The sequence below is a fragment of the Geospiza fortis genome, unplaced genomic scaffold (assembly GCF_000277835.1).
Source record: "Geospiza fortis unplaced genomic scaffold, GeoFor_1.0 scaffold488, whole genome shotgun sequence".
Taxonomy (NCBI): Eukaryota; Metazoa; Chordata; class Aves; order Passeriformes; family Thraupidae; genus Geospiza; species Geospiza fortis.
The window spans coordinates 348,797-367,189 of NW_005054365.1; the positions used below are offsets into that span (position 1 = coordinate 348,797).

Consider the following 18,393-nt stretch of genomic DNA (forward strand, 5'->3'; position numbering starts at 1 on the left):
GGACACTTGACCTAAAATCTCTGTGGCATTACAGATAAAATAATAATAGCAATTACAATGGTGCAAATGCGGACTTCAGCTTTCAGAGACAGGACACAGAAAATTCACCTAGAAAGGGTACATGTATTTGTATTCCTCCAAAATAATCTTTATCAAATAGCAATATAGCCACATATATCTAAAAATGTACAGCAAACCATTACTTTTGATGAAGGATTTTTGGCAAGTCACAAAATATGTCTGGATTCCCTTGAAAAGAAGGGAGAGTGGAGAACAAAGCATTAGATTTTAATGACCTAAAGTTATTCACAATACCATAATCTTTCCAAATTTTACAGAGGGGAAAAAAATCCACTTCCACACAGACTATGCAAAATATAGTTGGTTGAAACTCTGCAAAATAATCGCAGAAGAAAAGTGAAAAAGGAACATTTAATAAAGATACATATTTTTTTATATCAATTATCACTCCAAGACAGACACAAATGACACTGACTACTAGTATGGCTCCATGGAAATCACAATCTTTATTTTTGACAAAACTTATGTGTATTCTATCTATAAAATTTATAAATAGCAACAACATTAAAGGAACTCTGGGGGGGGGGAAATGTTTAGGAGCATATATTTTACTTCATGCCAGCTTTAAAAAGGAATATTTAAAAAGACTTATCCAACTGCTTAATCAAGTGGTTCAGTTGGATGGTCAAGGACTGTGAGCAATGGTGACTGAGCTGATGCAATTCTCTAGTAAGTCAAGGGCTGGATGCTACATCACAGATGCTATTACATGCTGGGACAGAGCTGCACTGCTCCAGGGAGGGCTCTGGGACTCATAGGACAGACAGAGCACTTGTGAGCTCCTTGATGGGACAGGGGAGGGTGACTGATGGCGAAGCACAAGGATGCCCAGACTGGTGGTGGATGCCCCATCCCTGGAAACATCCAAGGTCAGGCTGAACAGGACTCTGAGAAACCTGATCAAGTTGAAGGTCTCCCCATCCATTGCAGGTGTTTGGCCAAGGTGGCCTTTAAAAGTTCCTTTCCAACACAAACTCATGTATGACTTTAATGTACAGCATGTCTGCAGAACATGGCACCTCTGCCAGCCAGCTCTGGTAAGAGGAGACGGAGCAGTGCCCCTGCAGCCTCTGCAGGGCTGGTGCACGACTTCTACCCTGCTTGCAAAACCTGCCTGCTGTCTGGGCAGGCCGCAGAGGGGATGGGGCAGCACGGGGTCAGAACTGCGAGTGCTCAGGTTCCCTTTGGGCCTGGCTCTCAGACACGGTCACACACAGACACGGGAGTGCAGGCCGAGCACACGCTAACCCTAAACCTACATGTGAACGCAAAGCTGAAGGTCCCATCCCAAAAGTCCTTAAACAGTCAAAATGTCCATTGAAATCAATGCCATTCATTCCTGGGATGGTGAAATGACCTGTGCATGCAGAGGAGGAGGCAATAAGTGTATCCATAGTCCTAGAGCTGGTGGAAGCTGGTTCAGCCTTGGATGCTGGCATAACTCATAGCATTTGAAGACCAGCCATGGAGCACACGTTAAAAAAACACAGTATTTTCTCCACTCAGAGTTGCAGAAAAGGTATGAGAGGGAATGCTAAATGACACTACAGAACAGAAGAGTCACAGGGAAACCATTAATTGGGCCCTCAAGGAACAACTTCTGCATGAGAGCTGAAGGGAAGGAGCTCCAGGACCTGTCCTGGAAGATGCTGTGTCAATGCTGCCTTTTTGAATTATTACAGGTTACTGTGGTCAGCTCCTGACGAGCGGCTCATAGAGAATTGCCATCAGGTTGTACTTTCCTTTTTTTTCTTCAGGGATCCCTTCAGTTTCCGCCACAGACTATCCTTCCTCTTCATCTTCTTCTCTATCATGGACAGTGAGGACTCTTTCCTCCGAATCTCTCTCACTAGTCCATGAAAGACATCATCGATGTAGAAGCGGAGGGCAGCTGAAGTCTCAAAAAAGGAGCAGGAATATTCTCTGGCTAAGCTCATTCCTTCTTCAGTTGAGACCTACAAAGAAAAGAAAATTCCATAAATATTGCCTAATGCACAAAACATTAATCAACATGAGAACATTACAATATATATAGTCTGACTTCTTAGATCCTGCAAATCTCTGACCAGGAAAATAATCTGACAGCATCCAACAGATGAGATTCAGGGGTGAAAGGATCAGGCTGAATTCATGAGGTGTTTGAACAGAGCAGACTGGCACTATTCATTTGCTCAGGTATATTATGTCTCTAATTCTGATGCATCAATTTTTCCATGTATTTCCTCTCTTTAGTACAGTAATCCTTGGTTTGACAGTGCTGGTACTTTTATTCTATAGGTTGGAATGGATGACTAGAAAGACTTACACAGAATTAAGGCCCTAGAAAATCCTTTTTGAGCATTAATCTAATCCTGGAAGCAACTTGACTCTTTAAGCACACCAGCTTTCATACCCTAATATTTTTCAGTCACATTAATTTCTGAGCATGCCTTGGAGTGGTTTGGTCTTTGTAGGCCTGTAATCCTATCACTGAGCTCATACCTGAGCTGCATGAAGATCCAAAATCTATTTGTTTTTCAGCTCATCTTCCCTAAGTGGCTTTGTGTACTTACTGCTCTTGTAGAATGTGTGGGAAATGTGCCTGTATTTTGAGGAACTGACGAGCCTAGAGGAAAACAACACAGCTCTTTTCACTGACTTCTGAAGCAGGGATCATTTTTTCTGAAATTTCCATATTGGCTATCTCTTGGCATTTGACCTGCCAGCCTGCTAAACGGAAGGGTGCTCAGCGTGCTGATTAATGTGTGCATCAAATAGAGCTTAAATGCTTATTGTAAGGCCTGCCACTGCCTGACAATTAAGGAACTTTTTACACTTTGAGAGTTCATCCAGTAACATGCAGGAGGTCCACAGAAAAACACAGAACAAACCCTGTGAGCTTCTAAATGTTAACCCAGCTTCCCACCCAATAGACTGACCTTTCTTTTCAGTATTCAGTATTTGGACATAAATCTGAATAAATGAATTATATGAATTGCATGTATGGTGTACATTCAAATTCTAGGTCAGAAATCCCAGGCTTTGTTTTTATTTACATTTGCATATCATGATTTATTCAAGTAACTTTCCAAACATCTTTATGAAAAGTCAAAGAAATATTTTGAGATGGCCTTGTGAAAGGCTACATAATAGGCTATGGAAAGTCTCAATTGCTACTGTCTGCCACAAGACTTATCTTGGTGTTTTGTTTTAGTTGGGTTTGTTGTTTTGGTTGTTTTCCGATTTCTAGCTTCATGCACTCAAAATGCCATTTATCCTTATTAGGGAAATAAAGCCATGTGACTCAGGATACAAGTACTCTCTCTCATACCTGCCGTGACGAAAATGCCCTCTATGATTAAATTATGACTCCACCTCATTGCATTTATTCCACTTATCTGTAAGGCTGGAGATGGTAAGAAACAGGATTTGGGATGAAACAGAAAATTGATTCATTCCAGCCTGGAGATAAATCTGCACAAGCATGTACCTGCATAACGCAGACCTCGGAATTTCTCACCACCCCCTTTGCATCGAGTCACAAACTTTGGAGCATTTGCAAGGATCAGGCCTCTATGCTCCAGGTACAATCTTAATTTAATTAAGAATTTTGTGTGGGTAAGCTGGGAGGTTGTAGGCCAACCTGAATAATACTTCCTGACAAAATAAAAGATGGTTACCACTTTCCAAGTGCTATAATTGCCAACCTTTTTGCAAAGAGATGGGTAGCAATATGGTCCTTGTTTTTCTCTGGGCAGCTGTGTAAGCAAAATGCATGATTCAATATGTCTATTGGGCACCATTGAGAAATTGATTGTCTGGATAGAAGACTATTTTGGTTTATTTTGGACCTTATAATGAAGGTTTTTTTCCTTGCTATGCCTTATCTGAGCTGAAGGAAGATTTTTTTTTATTTTGTCAAAAATGTTGCAGTTCTAAGCAAATGATTGCACAGAGATGCATTTCAATGAAGATTTCATACATTCATTACCTAAAAGGAAGTAAAAATCCACATGAACCAAAATATCCTTATGTTAAATAATGGCAAGGTTGTAAAAATAATTAGGGTGTCAGCACAATAATACTCTAATATAAAAATTGCCCATTCCTTTTCTATGTGAATTTCTAGTCTTTACCCCACTTTGCTCCTCCTTTGTTTGACTTTTTCTTTGTTTTTTGTTTTTTTTTCCTTTTGTCAGACTAAAAATATGTTTTCTCCATCCTACAAGGAAGAATATCTGCAGGGAAGATATTCTATGCTCTGCAATGAAACAAGACTGTTCAGAGCTGTGAGAAATGGATAATACTCAGGAGAATTAAATCATGCAGAAAAACTTTCTCCCCATATCTTTGTGGCTGGAAGTTAGCAACTTGGCCAAACTTAGCTGACTTTCTTTAAAAAGCAAGAAAATTTGGTTTTGGACTCCAGTTGCCTGCCAAATTACAGAGAGAGCATTAAAGTTATTAATGGTGATAGTTCATTTCAAAGCATGGCATTTTTCTGAAGTCTTGCGGAGGAGGACACCTGGCACAAACAATTTCAGGATGATTAGCTGATGTTTTTCAGCTTCAAGGCTGAAAACATATTTTTTTAAAATATAACATTGTAATAATTATCATTACTGCTTCCAGCACCAATGAATATAACTATAGTAATTTAACTAATATGTTTGCTGAAGAATCTGTAAATATAAAGAGATGTCTAGAGAAAAAAATACACATTTTTCTCCTGCTTCATCATTCGGTCAAGAGGCTAGACACCTATGGAATGAGAAAAAAGGGATAAAGCTTGATGAGGTGACTGAGGCCCACATAATTACAGGGATTTAGCCTGTTCCCATCTTATTGCCAGAAGAGAAACGATATTGTAGAAATCCATCCCAGATCTGCACAGCCCAGGGACTTGTTGACAAATTGCAGCTTCCATGGGTCTGTATCAGTGGAAGATATGATCTGTCAGCATGGCACGGACAGACAGGTCAGGGAGAGAGGTCGTTCTATTGAATATATATCTGGGAAGCAGAGCTTTATATCTCATCCTTAGAGTAACCCCTCTTGATTGAATCTGGCATTGTTTGCAAGAGTATAATTCTGGTCATATTGATTCCAACTTAGCTCATTTCTGTGCTGCTAAACCTCAAGAAGGGAATGAATGTGGAAGATAGGTGTAGTGAACATAATGAAAAATGAAAATTTCAGAGCTGTCAGAAGCTTCCTGAGTATTGTTCAAACTTTTAAAAACTGTGATTTTCTGGGTGGGTTTTTGGTCAGCATTTACAGAAGGGCTTGAAGCTTGCAGCACAGCCAATGAGCAAGATATCCCAAATCCATAAAAGGGGAATGAAGCCTCATGGATATGATGTGTTAGCGGCTGAAAAAGTCTTCTTTTCTAAGTGCAGGATTCTGAATGCCCTTTTCTGACTGCACATGTGAGTTGAGAAGGAAGATATACAAGTGACAACATATAACTGAATCTTGTCTAGACAAGATATACCCCTTCCAACAGCACATGAACAGCACACAGGACTGTAGGCTGAATTGGGAATTTCTCATCTCTGCTTAGCTGAGGGCAGCTAGAACACAGCCCAGCTTCCTCCTGAGGGGAAGCACCGGCTGCAAACCTCATTATATAGCATTAGGATTCTGTTTGTGGCTTTTGCAAACCTCCCCTGGAAAATTACAAGTGTGATTAAATGCAATGCTGACAGTCCATGAAAGCTGTGATGGATGAGCTGCCATCTTTATGACAGTCAGCTCCCCACTAAGGTCAGCTCCTGCACAAAACCACCTGGGCTGGGGGGTGGGTGGGGAGGCACTGGCAATCACTGGCCCCCATGGGCACACAAGAATACACGAATACTTGTATCTGAGATGGAAAATGCGCAGAAATTAAACAGATCAATAGTCTTCCTCTGCCCTTGGACTGCCAGGTGCTGGAAAATCTCCATCAGGATCAGACTATATTGTGTTCAGCTTTGTTGCCTCCTTTGGTCATGGCAGCATGAGAAGGATCCCAAAGTGGATTTCACTGATGGAGATTTCGCTATCAGAGTCAGCTGCTTGGCTCTGGATGAATTAGTGGGGGTCTTCAGGCAGGGAAGCAATGCATTTCTGCTTGTGCATTTCATCACTGCATCCATGAAGCAACATGGTCTACTTCAGATGGCTTTTGCAGTTTTCCTCTCATAACTGGGACCTCTGGATTGGCATGGAGAAACCTGGGAGCTGCAGGTGGAGTGCTAAGCATTGCAAAGATTTGCCTAAATTTTTGTTACAGACTTCTACTCTGGTTGTCATCATATAACTCAGTTATATAATTCTGGATAATTTTATATCCAAAAACCTTGTTCTGTGAGTATTTTTTTTCTCTGAAGGCACGTGGTCTAGATCAGAGACAGAAGGGTATGCATGTTGCTTAACAGTGTGCTCATCTAAATTCCACTGAGGGAAATAAGAGGAATTTCTGTTGGTTTTGATCAAGATTTGCATTTTTGACAGTCAATAATTTATGAGAGTTGTAAGGAAAAATAATGAATAAGGATGGCAGAAGCATATCGAGCATCCTTGTTTGCACCAGTAAACAGTAAATAATAAAAGGAATAGGAAAAGTAATGAACTGGAGAAGGAAAAATTATGAGTAATGTCCAAGAAAGATTGACATCCTTCCCCTTCATGTCTGGTGGTTTTTTTTCTGTTTCTCAGTAAGTCCCATCCCAGAAAAGAAGAACCAGGTGCCAAGTTGTTTATTAGCACCTATATATCGGTTTCAGGCAACCAGAAAGAGTCCACACACATGTTTGGGTCCCTCCCCATCACAGCCCATTCCATTGGCATATCAGAACAAATACAATAAGCTTTTGCTACAGGTGTAAACCCATAGCATATTAAAGGAAAGAGCTGTGAAGATCAAAAGTATTCACATTTTTCCTCAGTCTCTAATAAGTAACTTTGCCAAAAGAAAAAGAGAAAAATCAATCTTATGGGTCTAGAAAAAAAATGCCATCCTGGACAACAAAATGGGAAAGAATCGGTGTTGACTGACATCAGCAGTGATTTTTTTTTAATCCTAGCACTGACCACCAATTTTATGCCTAGAACAGAACACAGAAAAACTGTGTTTTCTCATTAATCAATGCAATCACAAAGTAATTTAAGTTGAAAAAAATCTCTAATATCAAATTCACTCGTTAATGCAACAGTGTGAAACCCACCACTAAACCACGTTCTGAAGTGCCACTTCTACCCTGCCTTCTGAACGTCTACAGGAACAGTGAGCCCACCACTGTTCTGGGAAGCCTGTTCCAATGCCTGACAACCCTTTCAGCGAAGACATTTTTACTAATATCCAATCCAAGCCTTCCCTGGTCAACTTGAAGCCTTTTCCACCCATACTACTGCTTGTTGCCTGGAGCAGGGAAAAGCTCTTTATTTCAATGGATAGGCCTGTGTCCAGCAAAGGCTGAGCTGGCTGCCTCTATATTGCCACCTGCCTTTCTTACAGCCAAAGGCATTCACAGTAAATATTTGAATTGTGTCTTGAGAAACATGTGGTGGTGCAAACCACTAACCAAAGAGCAGCTCCATTATACCTACATCAGTTTTGACAGTTATTATTTTTTTCCTTTGGACAAGTATCAAGAGGCATGGTGGCAGAGACTTCCTACAGGCTGGAATAGGGATCTTTCCAAGTGTGAAATGCTATTGTTCAGGTCAAAGCTCAAACACTTAGCTATTACAGCAGTGTCTGGGGTTTAAAACATGAGCAGAAACATAAAAAACCCAAGAAAAATCAATCTTTCTGTCTTCTTAAGACAAGCCGCACTGTTGTTATTTGTTCACATAATGCATGTCATGAAATATCTTTTTAAAAGAAAATGAAAGAAGTGTTCCAAGGCATTTTACCCTTCTTCAGATCTTTGCACTTAGAAGCTGCCTATCATATTCTCGCCACTGAGCACTGACGTTTCTGAAAGAAGGGGGGAAACCAAGATCAATTCAAAATCAATTTAGTCTGAAAAAAATGTTGAAGACTAGAGTTTGTGTGGAACCAGTGTGACCTTTTGTGGCCAGACATTCAATATGACCATGTTTCAAGTCTAAATATGTGCACAGAAAATTCAAATGTTAAATGGAAATCCTTGTTGTTAAAACCTCTTGTTTCTATCTCCCTCAACATCAAACATTTTGCAGAATTTTAACTTTTAAATTGAATTACTGCTTAGAAGTATAATGCTGAAACTTTTTCTTCTGAAAACATAGGCATTTTAACCTTCATGCATGGTTCCCTTCCCAAATGCAAACACTGCAGTTAACCATTTGATTTGGCCATGAATCCCCTGGAGTTCCCAACTAGTTTCTGCTGTCACAAACCAGCATTTTTCATTAAACCAAGCAAGTACACCTTACTTTTTCTCCTCAGTCCCTGGGTAAGAAATTCTTTTCAGGAGCCTGCACAGTTAATATGTAACATGGCAGAGAAACTTTAAAGGAGAATTTCATATCAAAGCATTCATGAGAGAACTTACTCTGACTTCACGGAGGCAATTCTGCAAGCTCAGCTTTGCTAGCATTCTAGACTGAGTTAATTATTATCGTGAAGAATTATTTATTATCATGAAGATGTTGTAATTAGTTCTGTTCCTCCTTCTCCCCCTCTAGAGTGGTGTGTCTTCCAAGAGTTCTCCTTTTAGCCTTGTCACTCTGCAATGCTTTTTTGCTGGCTTCACACTAAAGCATGTTTGGTGACCAGAATGGGGGTCCTTGAATGGCCACGGGTGTAGGCAGGATAAGCAGACTGGGCCAAGGAGAAGATAAAGCCTTGCTGTGTAAACTTGTGCCCTGAAGAGCCTGGATGCCATGGAAATAGCACATGGCCCAGCAATGCACATCTCATCCCCAGCTGCTCAGCCTCTGAAGAAATTCACATTACAAAGGCTCAGATATTCCTTCCCTTCCTGTAACTTGGTCTTTGCTTTAGGGAGGAAGGAATGGACAGGAAGGAAAATGCAGCTTTAACAACGCAGAAAATAATAAAATTGTCCAGCTCTTCTGTAATGATCTTTGTGCATTATCTTTAGTGGGTGAAGGGTGGAGAGTGTGGGATGGTAAAATTAATTGGTCATTTTTCAAAAGGAAAGCCATTTAATAGTCTGGACAAAAATAAATTTTTAGACAAAACCAGAAAGATTATCTGTTCTAGATGATGTACTTCTCACCAGGTTAGTCACAAAGGTGTGACAAGAAACACTACTTAAAATCTGTTCTGAGCACAGAAGAAGCATGTTTCTATTTGATCCAAGAGAACAGCAAATTGTTAAGGGGTTTTGAAAGAAATCTGATGAAGCATCACTGAACAATTGTTCTTATGCAATTTACTATTGACCCTGTTAGATTAGACTGACACTTTCTCTGTTTTAGTAATTTCTACACTCTTGCAAGAAAACTCTAAGCTAACACTACCTATTTTATTTAAATATATCTCTCATGCATTTTCATACATAAAAAAATTCTAGATTCCATTTACACTTGAATAATTTCTGCATATTTTTAGCATCTTTTGTGATGAAGATTACTAGTATCTGTCTAGTCTTTCTCTTAGTTTTGGAATTTTATTATTTTCCTACCTTTTGGATCCAGGATATTCTTGCTACTTCTCAATAAGGATAAACATCCTTCCTGCAGTTGCTTAGCTGCAAATCTAGCAAAGCACACGTTTTGGTGTATTGTTTCCAACTTATGACAATGTTGCTTCATTATTTCACAGATGCAATGCTAAATAACTGAATCAACATCTCATTTCATGCAAGAACCAGTGCAGAATCAGGGTGCTGTCTGCAGGTTAGAATTTTGACGATATTCTTCTCTACTACAGACTGTACCCTTTTGACTTTATCTTGTCAAAATCATGATTGATGTGTGGTTAAAGCATCTTTACATCAGGAAGTGTTTCTAAAGAGATGGCCTCAGGATCTGACTGAATTGGATACTGAAAGCCACATGATCCTGCATCAGTCAGCAATAGCTCTGGGTCTAATTTGAAGAGAATGTGGAAGTGTTAAATCTTTAGCATCTGTCTTCAAGATGAATAAGTTCAGGTCAATTGCTCAAAGCATTTTTCAGAGAGCTGACAATCTTCTAAATTGTCCATCATCTTTAAAGGTTCTTTGATTGCAACGCTCAGCTGAAGACATAGATGGCCATAAGATGGTTGCAAAAAGAAGACATTTCTGCATCAGTTTCACATGGACATCTGCTGGTTTTAGTAAGGGAAAAAATCTAGGAATTGCAGTGCTATTTTCACAAGAAAGGATTTTTTTTTCAATTTTTTTAAGCAAAAAGAAATCAATTATCATCTGTTACCAGCAGACGGTTGTTTAAAAAAAGTACATATAAAAGGAGGTGCAAATGTACATTTTGGACTTCTTTTTAGACAAATAGAAAATTAGTGGCATTCAACTCTTATTTTAACACTGTTAGTGGTTTCTATTGCTTTGTGAGCGCAAGTTGACTATCAGTCCAGTAGAGACAGCCTCCATATCTTTTATCTATCTGTAAACTCTGTAAGGTATTTACAGTTATGTGTTAGGCATTAAATTCCCACTCCAGTTCTTCATCAGGACACAAGCACTAAGCACACTGGGGACTGAGTAAATAAACTTAATTCCTGGTAACCTTTGCAAATCTCACTGGTATTATATAACTTTGTCTCTAACAGCAATATTTTGTCCCTCAATTGACAAGAAAAGATGAGACAATAAAGAAGGAGTCAGTTAGAAGGGAAGATTGGGGGTCTGCTTTCAGTTTTCTATTTTCCTCAGTCTGCCAAAGACTGAAAAATGTGATTCAAGAAATTTTAAGTGAACCAGAAAGGAATCTGGTTCACTTAAAATGCACCTGGTTCACCTAGATGCAAATCAAGGAAGAGGAAGAAAGAGATGTATATTTATTTGTGCATGTTTATATATAAATGGCTGCAAACAAGAACTTTAAATTAAGGAATAAAAAAATTAACACCCCACAACCAAAGTATTAGTGATTCACAGAAGTAGAATAATCTTTTGAACCAAAGTAGCCAAAGCCTGTGGTTAGCTAAATGTCTCATTTTTAGACACATGGACAAACTACTGGAATTAAGTTCTGAACCTTTTGCCTGAGCTGGATATGAGTTTCCAACACGGGAATAAAAGGGTCAAAAAAAAAATGCAGTAAAGAGTTTTGTTTGTCTTAACAGCACACACTGCTTTCCATCACTTTTGAGTGCTGCACACATATATTCTGGTCTACAGTTTTCAAATCTAAACATACTCTCAGATCCAGACTGCAGGCAGACAGGGAACACCATCTTAAGTTTCTGGCAGTAAAAATAAAATTGCAAGAAACTCTCCTTCCTCCTTGCATTTCCACTCAGTTGTGGTCTGCTGGGATTCAGGGATCCTGTCCAGGCTGCTGAAGTGTTTGACAGAAGGGAGGCAGAGGAAGAATTTGCAATAGATTTATAAATATTTGGACTGAAATAGATTTTTTTTTTAAGAAATCATTTACTGAAGCAAGCACATGCTAAAATATATGAGGTATCAAAGTGTCTTATGCATAGTCTACAGAATAATGGTTCACTCTTCCATCTTTTACTTGAGTTGCTTTTTAAAGAAAAAAAGTTAATCAATCTAATGAAATGAAGATTTACATGAGTTTCTTTTTAAAGGAAAAATTACTGGTTGCAATGATATGGGGTTGAGTTGTCAGAAAATGGGAGTGGTGAATCATTGTGTTTGTTTGTCCTGGAATGTGTAATTAATTTTGAGGGTTTAGTAATTTTGAAGTTTATTAGGAAGGTTTATTAGGAATATTTCATTACAGGAAATATTGCAGAGTGTCTTTATTAAACTAATGGTATTGATCTTCCCCATGTCAATACTAATTTAGGGAAAATTTTACACTTTTGCAGAATATGAATTGACTGAAAAAATTATGGGAGCTTTGTGAAGGCTTTCTTTTTCAGCTCCTTTCCAGTGTGATGAAAGGAGAGCTTCAAGGAAGAGAAGAGTGGTTTTTTGTGGTCAGGGGAACATTCGAAGAGAGAGACCCATGATACAGGAATGTCAAACCAGGAGTGACAGCTGAATAAGGAGCATTAAGCTCCATCATGTGATGATACCTGCCATGTGGACAATACATAACAAAAACTTGAGACTGGGGAATAGCACGTAAAGGGGATAAAAAGGAGACATGAATGTGCAGAGAGAGAAAAATTAAAAGTCTTAAATGGTGGGTAGGAAGAACTGTAAGAACACATTTAGCTAATTAGACATAGCAAGCTCTCTTATTGCTAACTTTGCTTAAATTACCTCACTTTTGCAGCAGGCTAAGATCATGGAGTGGGATGGTGTCCATGGAAACTTGTTCATGTATCTGTGGTTAACCTGTCCTGTTGGCAAGCTCCTTGTTCAGGGGGAACTTTCTTTGGATTACACTTCCATGGTTCCTTCCTGCCCATGGGTTTTGACTTGTAATAAAACTGAGAACCCTAAAGTAACCAAAGTGGCAGCTGATAGCTGGCAGAATCTTAACTTTGTGTAATATAGCACCAAACTTTCTTGCTTACATCCCCAAGAAGTGTTGGATTCTTTACTAACAGAAACTTGAGCAATGGTGATGCTTAAGGGTTAATGAGTAGAGTTTTTTCCTAGATTTTTTTTTTTCTGAAGCCAAACGAAGAATTCTTCTCTTTATTTATTGCCTCAAAGAAAGGATATAATAAGCAAAGAGAGAAGCAGAAGAGTGAAGGTGGAAGGATGGTGGCAGGGAGGAAGACAGATTACATCTTTATTATGCTAGCTTGAGGGTAGAATGAGAAAATAGAGTCTTAAGAAACAAAATGGAAGAAATTCCTTGCTAGAAGCATCTGTTTAACCTCTTCTATCTGTGATGTATCCTTCCAATTATGCAGATACTCTTTATATATAAAAACTACTATGCTAATACACCCTGTGAGCCCAAATCATTATTATAACTGATAAACTCATATTCTTACCCAGAGCAATAGACTTTTCAGCCCAGCACTGACAAAGCTGTAGCTCAGTTTACCCAGCAACATGTGTAAATATGCATCTGCACACACAAACACGCACAGACCACAAATGCTGCTGGGACCAGGTTGAACCTTTCCATTAAATCTGGCAGAAAAGGTTGGCCTTTCAGTAAAACCTCAATGTGTATTCTGACAAAACACCATTCTAAAGAGTCCCTTCAGCACTGGGAGGCATTCAGCATTAGATCCTCTGCAAATTATAAATGGTTTCTGACATTTATTTATTTCCCATGTTTCATGCCACTGATTCATTTCAAGCTTTCAGTCTGGAGAGGCTCTGGAAAAGGCTGTGAAAAGGTGAAAAACACCTTTCAGAATGTGAAGAAAAACATTTCAGAATGTGTAGATGCTGCAAGCCAGGATACCCTTCTCTAAAGGGTTTTTGGAATTCTTTGTAAAGGAAAAAATGGTGGGCTGTAACCAGCCAAGTGAATAACTTCTTCTGCATCCCTCCATAGACAAAAAAGTGAAAATGAGAAAAAAATGTTGAAAATTAAAGACAGGAAACAGATAACACAGAAGATATGATAAATAATGCTATGAAAATAATACATTAGGTTGCATATTCAAATAATACATTAAAACAATAGTATTAAGAGTGTGGTAAGAAAGATATAGTTTCTCAGGAGTATCTGGCTGATCAAATATTATCAGTATTTAATCACTGACAGTCCCAGTGGCTCCTACATAAATCTGGAACCTGTGCAGGTTGACTTCCATGCCTGAATGAGCAACACCAGAGCTCAGGCTATGGAGTGAAAATCACAGAATCATCATAGAGTGGTCTGGGTTAGAAGGGACTGAAAAAAATCATCTTGGGCAAGAGGGGCAAGACACCTTCCACTAGACCAGATTGCTCCAAGACTCTCACACTTTTTTTGATGCAGCCCAGGACACATTTGGGCTTTCTGGGCTGCCAGGGCATGTGGCTGGGTAACATTGAGCTTCTCACCAACCATCACCCCCAAGTCCTTCTCCCCAGGACTTCTCTCAAACCATTCTCTGCTTTGCTTGTATTTCTGTGTTGGATTACCCCTGGCACTTGGTGCTGTTGAACTCCATGAGGTTCACATGGTCCCACCTCTCCAGCCTGTCCAGATCCCTCTGGGTGGCATCCCTTCCCTCCAGCGTGTGACCTCACTGCTCAGCTTGGTGCCATCAGCAAACTTGTGACAGTGACAAAGACAGATAACAACACATTTGGGATTTTTTTTTCCAACAAGCTTGCTTACTTTTCCCTAATGGCTATTTTTCTCTAATTTTCTTAAATGCATAAATAAGAGTAGATTTGGGGGAACAAAATTGCTGGTGCTAAAAGCAACAGCTGGTGAAAAACACTAAATGCTTGAAGCCTTAACAGTTACTGACTGTCACCAGCAATTCAGGACGTGCTATCACCCCATTATTTTTTTACCTGTAGAAATGAGATGAATGTTATTAAACAGATTGGAAAATGACAACGGCCTGGTAAAGTTTTGTTTTATGTGGTGAAAGGGATATTAGTAGGGCAGATATAATATCCTTGAGAAAAAGATGTGGAAAAGTAAATGTAGTCCCCGTTTCAGAAAGAAGACGCAGTTGCTATGGTTGATACATATTTTTTAAGATGTAATTAAATATTTTCTGCTAAAAGATGTATAGAAATCAGAATCACAGAATAGTTTCGTATGGAAGAGAACTCTGTAGATCACCTGATGCAAGTTCTTGCTCATAATGGGTCGACCTGGGACAGATCACTCATGTAATATTCAACCGAGTTTTGAGCTTCCTTTTTTTAAGGAAGGAAATCTCACAGCCATTTTGGAGGTTTGTTTCACTGGCTGACCACTCCTGTGAAAAAAAAAGCCCAAACAAACCCCAAAAATCAAACTGGTAATTAATCATATTTTCTTGTTCTGCAAATATTTTTTTTTTCTTTTCTCATCATTTCACTGCCCATCTCCATTGGTTTTGTCTTCATTCTAAGACTAATGAGATTCCCTTCAATCCACAAGCTCAGATGTCTCAGACTTTTCTGTTCCTCTTTTAAGCTCTACCCCAAGACCATCTTGGGGATTTCTGCTGAACTCACTTCACTATGTCAAGTTATTTCTGGTGCTGTAAACCCCTAAACAGGCACAGTACTTCAGATACACTTCTTTGGCTACAATAACACTGTGTGAGACTGATTTGAAAGCCTTCTTAGATTGAAGGGAAACATAATTCATTTATTTCATTTGCAGAGTCAGTCGTCTGGTCATGAAACCCATCTCAGAACTCAGGTTCTCAGACAAGATTTTCCTTTTTTAAATCCATGTTTTAGATGTTCCCAGGCACTTTCTTATCCTTCATGTGCCTGGACATGGTGTTTTGGGAGGGTTTGTTTCATAAACACACCATCCATTTCTTCTGGAGGCAAAAGATACTGAAAATCAGAATAATCGATTTAGCTCTAACAGGTAAACTGAGTCTTCACTCACCAGCTGAGATCCTTCGCTTCAACCTCACTGAAGCTTCTTTCCAGGATGCTCAAAGAATGTACATAAAAATGCAACCGATGAGTTAAGATGAGCATAACAAGGGACACCTCTGTCCCATGTAAGTAAATACAAGCAAAAGTTTGTACAAATTAAAGATTTTGGACCACAATCTGAGTTTTTGTGCCCCTGGATTTCTGCTTTATCCCTTTCTGGTTTTTTGCTTTTCTTTTTTTCTAACTATATATCACGCTTTAAAAACTTGATTAGGTACTTCAAACCCTTTTTTCTTAATAGATTTTTAATCAAAAAGAGTGCAAATCCAGAGTAGATTGCATATTGTCAAGGAAGGCAGGCCTTGATGGCATGAGAAAGAAGGTCTCACAACCTGAGACACAGAAAATAGAGTAGAAGTACTCAACTCTCCTTTCCATATGGACATGAACAAATAAAGCAAAATTCCTGAAGCAAATGGAAAACAAATGCTGTTTCACCTTAGTCCAGACCTTAAAGAAACAGTCTGGTAATGAGCAGTGACCCATCTCTGAGCAGATGTTATACCTGCCCATAACAAATAAAAACAGGGTAGGAACAGGGACACAGTGAAAGAAAGGAAGAGCTTTTAGCAAAGATGGTGTAAGATGATCCAAGAGAAAAGTCGTTTTATATCCAGAATGACTGCACCTTTTCATCATATACAGCTCTGGACACTGAGTTTTACCCACATTAAAAGGGTTGATTTGCCCTTGTTTTCCTATGTACATCTGACATTTATGGCAATGGTTGTTTTTTCTCTGATGTCTCTGGTGAAAGATGAATGAGTTTGATCTCTATCCACCTTTCAATACTATTTTTATTCTGGAACATACACTAAACTTTGGGCTCCATAATGTGACGGTGGGACACACTGTATACTGCAGAAAATTTGTATCTATGGGATGAGTAAATGGCTTAAATGAAAATTACACTACAGCTCATCAACAACAGGATTTAACAGTTTTCAATTTCTTTGGTCTTCTAGGGATTAGATGTCTGATGTTGCCTCACATCCTTTTGAGTTGCTGGTGTTCTCTGCATTTGTAAGTCATGCAGTGCTGTGAAATCAATAAGGTTACCCATAGAAACTACAAATGTTTAACGCTGCCCATCAGTTGTACGAGTTTTCTTGTATTGGTTAAGGATCTTTTGAGCTGTCTTAGGTGCAGCCCATAAAAGAATTTCTGAGCTGGTTCAGAATTTCTGACCTGGTCAGCAAGTCAAATACACTGGTAACAGGAGAGTGAGAGATGAATATCAGTGACAGGAGAGGAGAGGAGAGGAGAGGAGAGGAGAGGAGAGGAGAGGAGAGGAGAGAGGTTTGTGCTCCATATCTTTGTCAGTGTTCTGGAGCTTCTGTACCGTCATGAGTCAGTCAGTAATCGTCACCTAACTTCTAGGCAGAATGTGTTCCTTGCCAGTAAGCTGCCACTAGATATTGTTCTATCATTGTCCTTTGTTTTAAATGGTTCTTCCTGACAATTCTTTATGTTCCTTCACTTCTTATCAGCATATGCGTGTGCTTTTATCACACTTTTTCTTTCATTTACCTAAGCTAAAGAAATTAAACTTTCTGTAATTTTCTACGATAGGACCAGCCTGATACACATGTTCTGCATCTGTTCCAATTTGAATTTTCCATCATCATCAATAAACAGCTACACTTAATCTTAACTGGGTTTTCACTTGTATATCTTATAATACCTTCAGTGCTTCCATGTTCCTGATAAACAAATCACTCCAAATGCCTCTTCTGAAGTGGCATTTATTTTATGCAGAATTTCATGATGTTTGTAGTTTATAATCACCCAGCATGTGGCTGATATATCCAAGATTTCTCTCCTGCCTCCAAACTGATGTGTTATAGTAAACAGCCTTGCTATTACTCCTTAAGGACATGGCCTTGCACTTTTTACAATTGCATTTAATTCCACTTCTATCACTCCTCTGGGTCACACAGCTTTTCCTCTTCAATAATCCTGTCTCTTCTAGATAGAAAATGTTCCCACTTTGTGTTATCAGCAAATTGTGTCAGAACCTCCTGCATTTTTATGCCTAGGTCATTAATGGAAAAGTTAAAGATCAGCAAATTGAAGGGTAATGCCTAATATCCTTAGGGCTAGATCCAGTTCCAACTAGTGGGGTCAGAACCAAATCCTCTCCTTCTGAAACGTTACTTAAATTTAAGAATGTGTGTGGTTTTTATATGTGTGCAATCCAGCTGTCATAATTTTTTTGCCAGTAAATCACCCATTTCTGTTGGCCCATCTCAACTAACCCATCTGTTACGGTTGTGCAGAACATAGTGGAGAAAAAGCTGATTTATGAAATGCTGGATGACTCTCCCTATTTTTATTAATGTGTGATTATAACTTCCCAGCTACATTGAGTGAAAATAGTCTAATGGCATTGCTTTCCACATGAAAATACTGAGCTGACAGAGACTAAATGCTCCTTGGCAAGGAGCCACAAAGCTGTGTTGCTCCAGACACCCCACTCTGAGAATAGCCCTCCATTTGGCTCCCAGCACTATGGGGGGCCTGGTTCAAGACCCAGGCTGGTCGGCAGCACAGCTTTAATTCCAATAATCCAATGCCTTCAGGCTTCTCTGTGAATTAACTGCACAGGCTTGCCATTTTTTGGAGATGGGGATGGAGCAGATGGGGAGATGGAGAGGCCAAACTGTTGAAAGTCAGTGATAAGGCGAGGGTGGGGAGGAGGAGGAAAAAAAAAAAAAAGGATGGGGGAAAAAAA

At 39.2% G+C, this 18,393-nt stretch overlaps 1 protein-coding gene across 1 annotated transcript in view; it reads right to left on the reverse strand.

Annotated features, from left to right (window-relative positions):
• Positions 1-248: 248 nt before the first annotated feature.
• Positions 249-18,393, reverse strand: part of RIT2 (Ras like without CAAX 2) — a 176,189-nt gene continuing 158,044 nt past the window's right edge. The window contains exon 5 of the mRNA XM_005424180.2: positions 249-2,036. Within this exon, the coding sequence (XP_005424237.1) occupies positions 1,809-2,036 (228 nt within the window). The 3' untranslated portion in view covers positions 249-1,808. The remainder of the gene's footprint in view (positions 2,037-18,393) is intronic.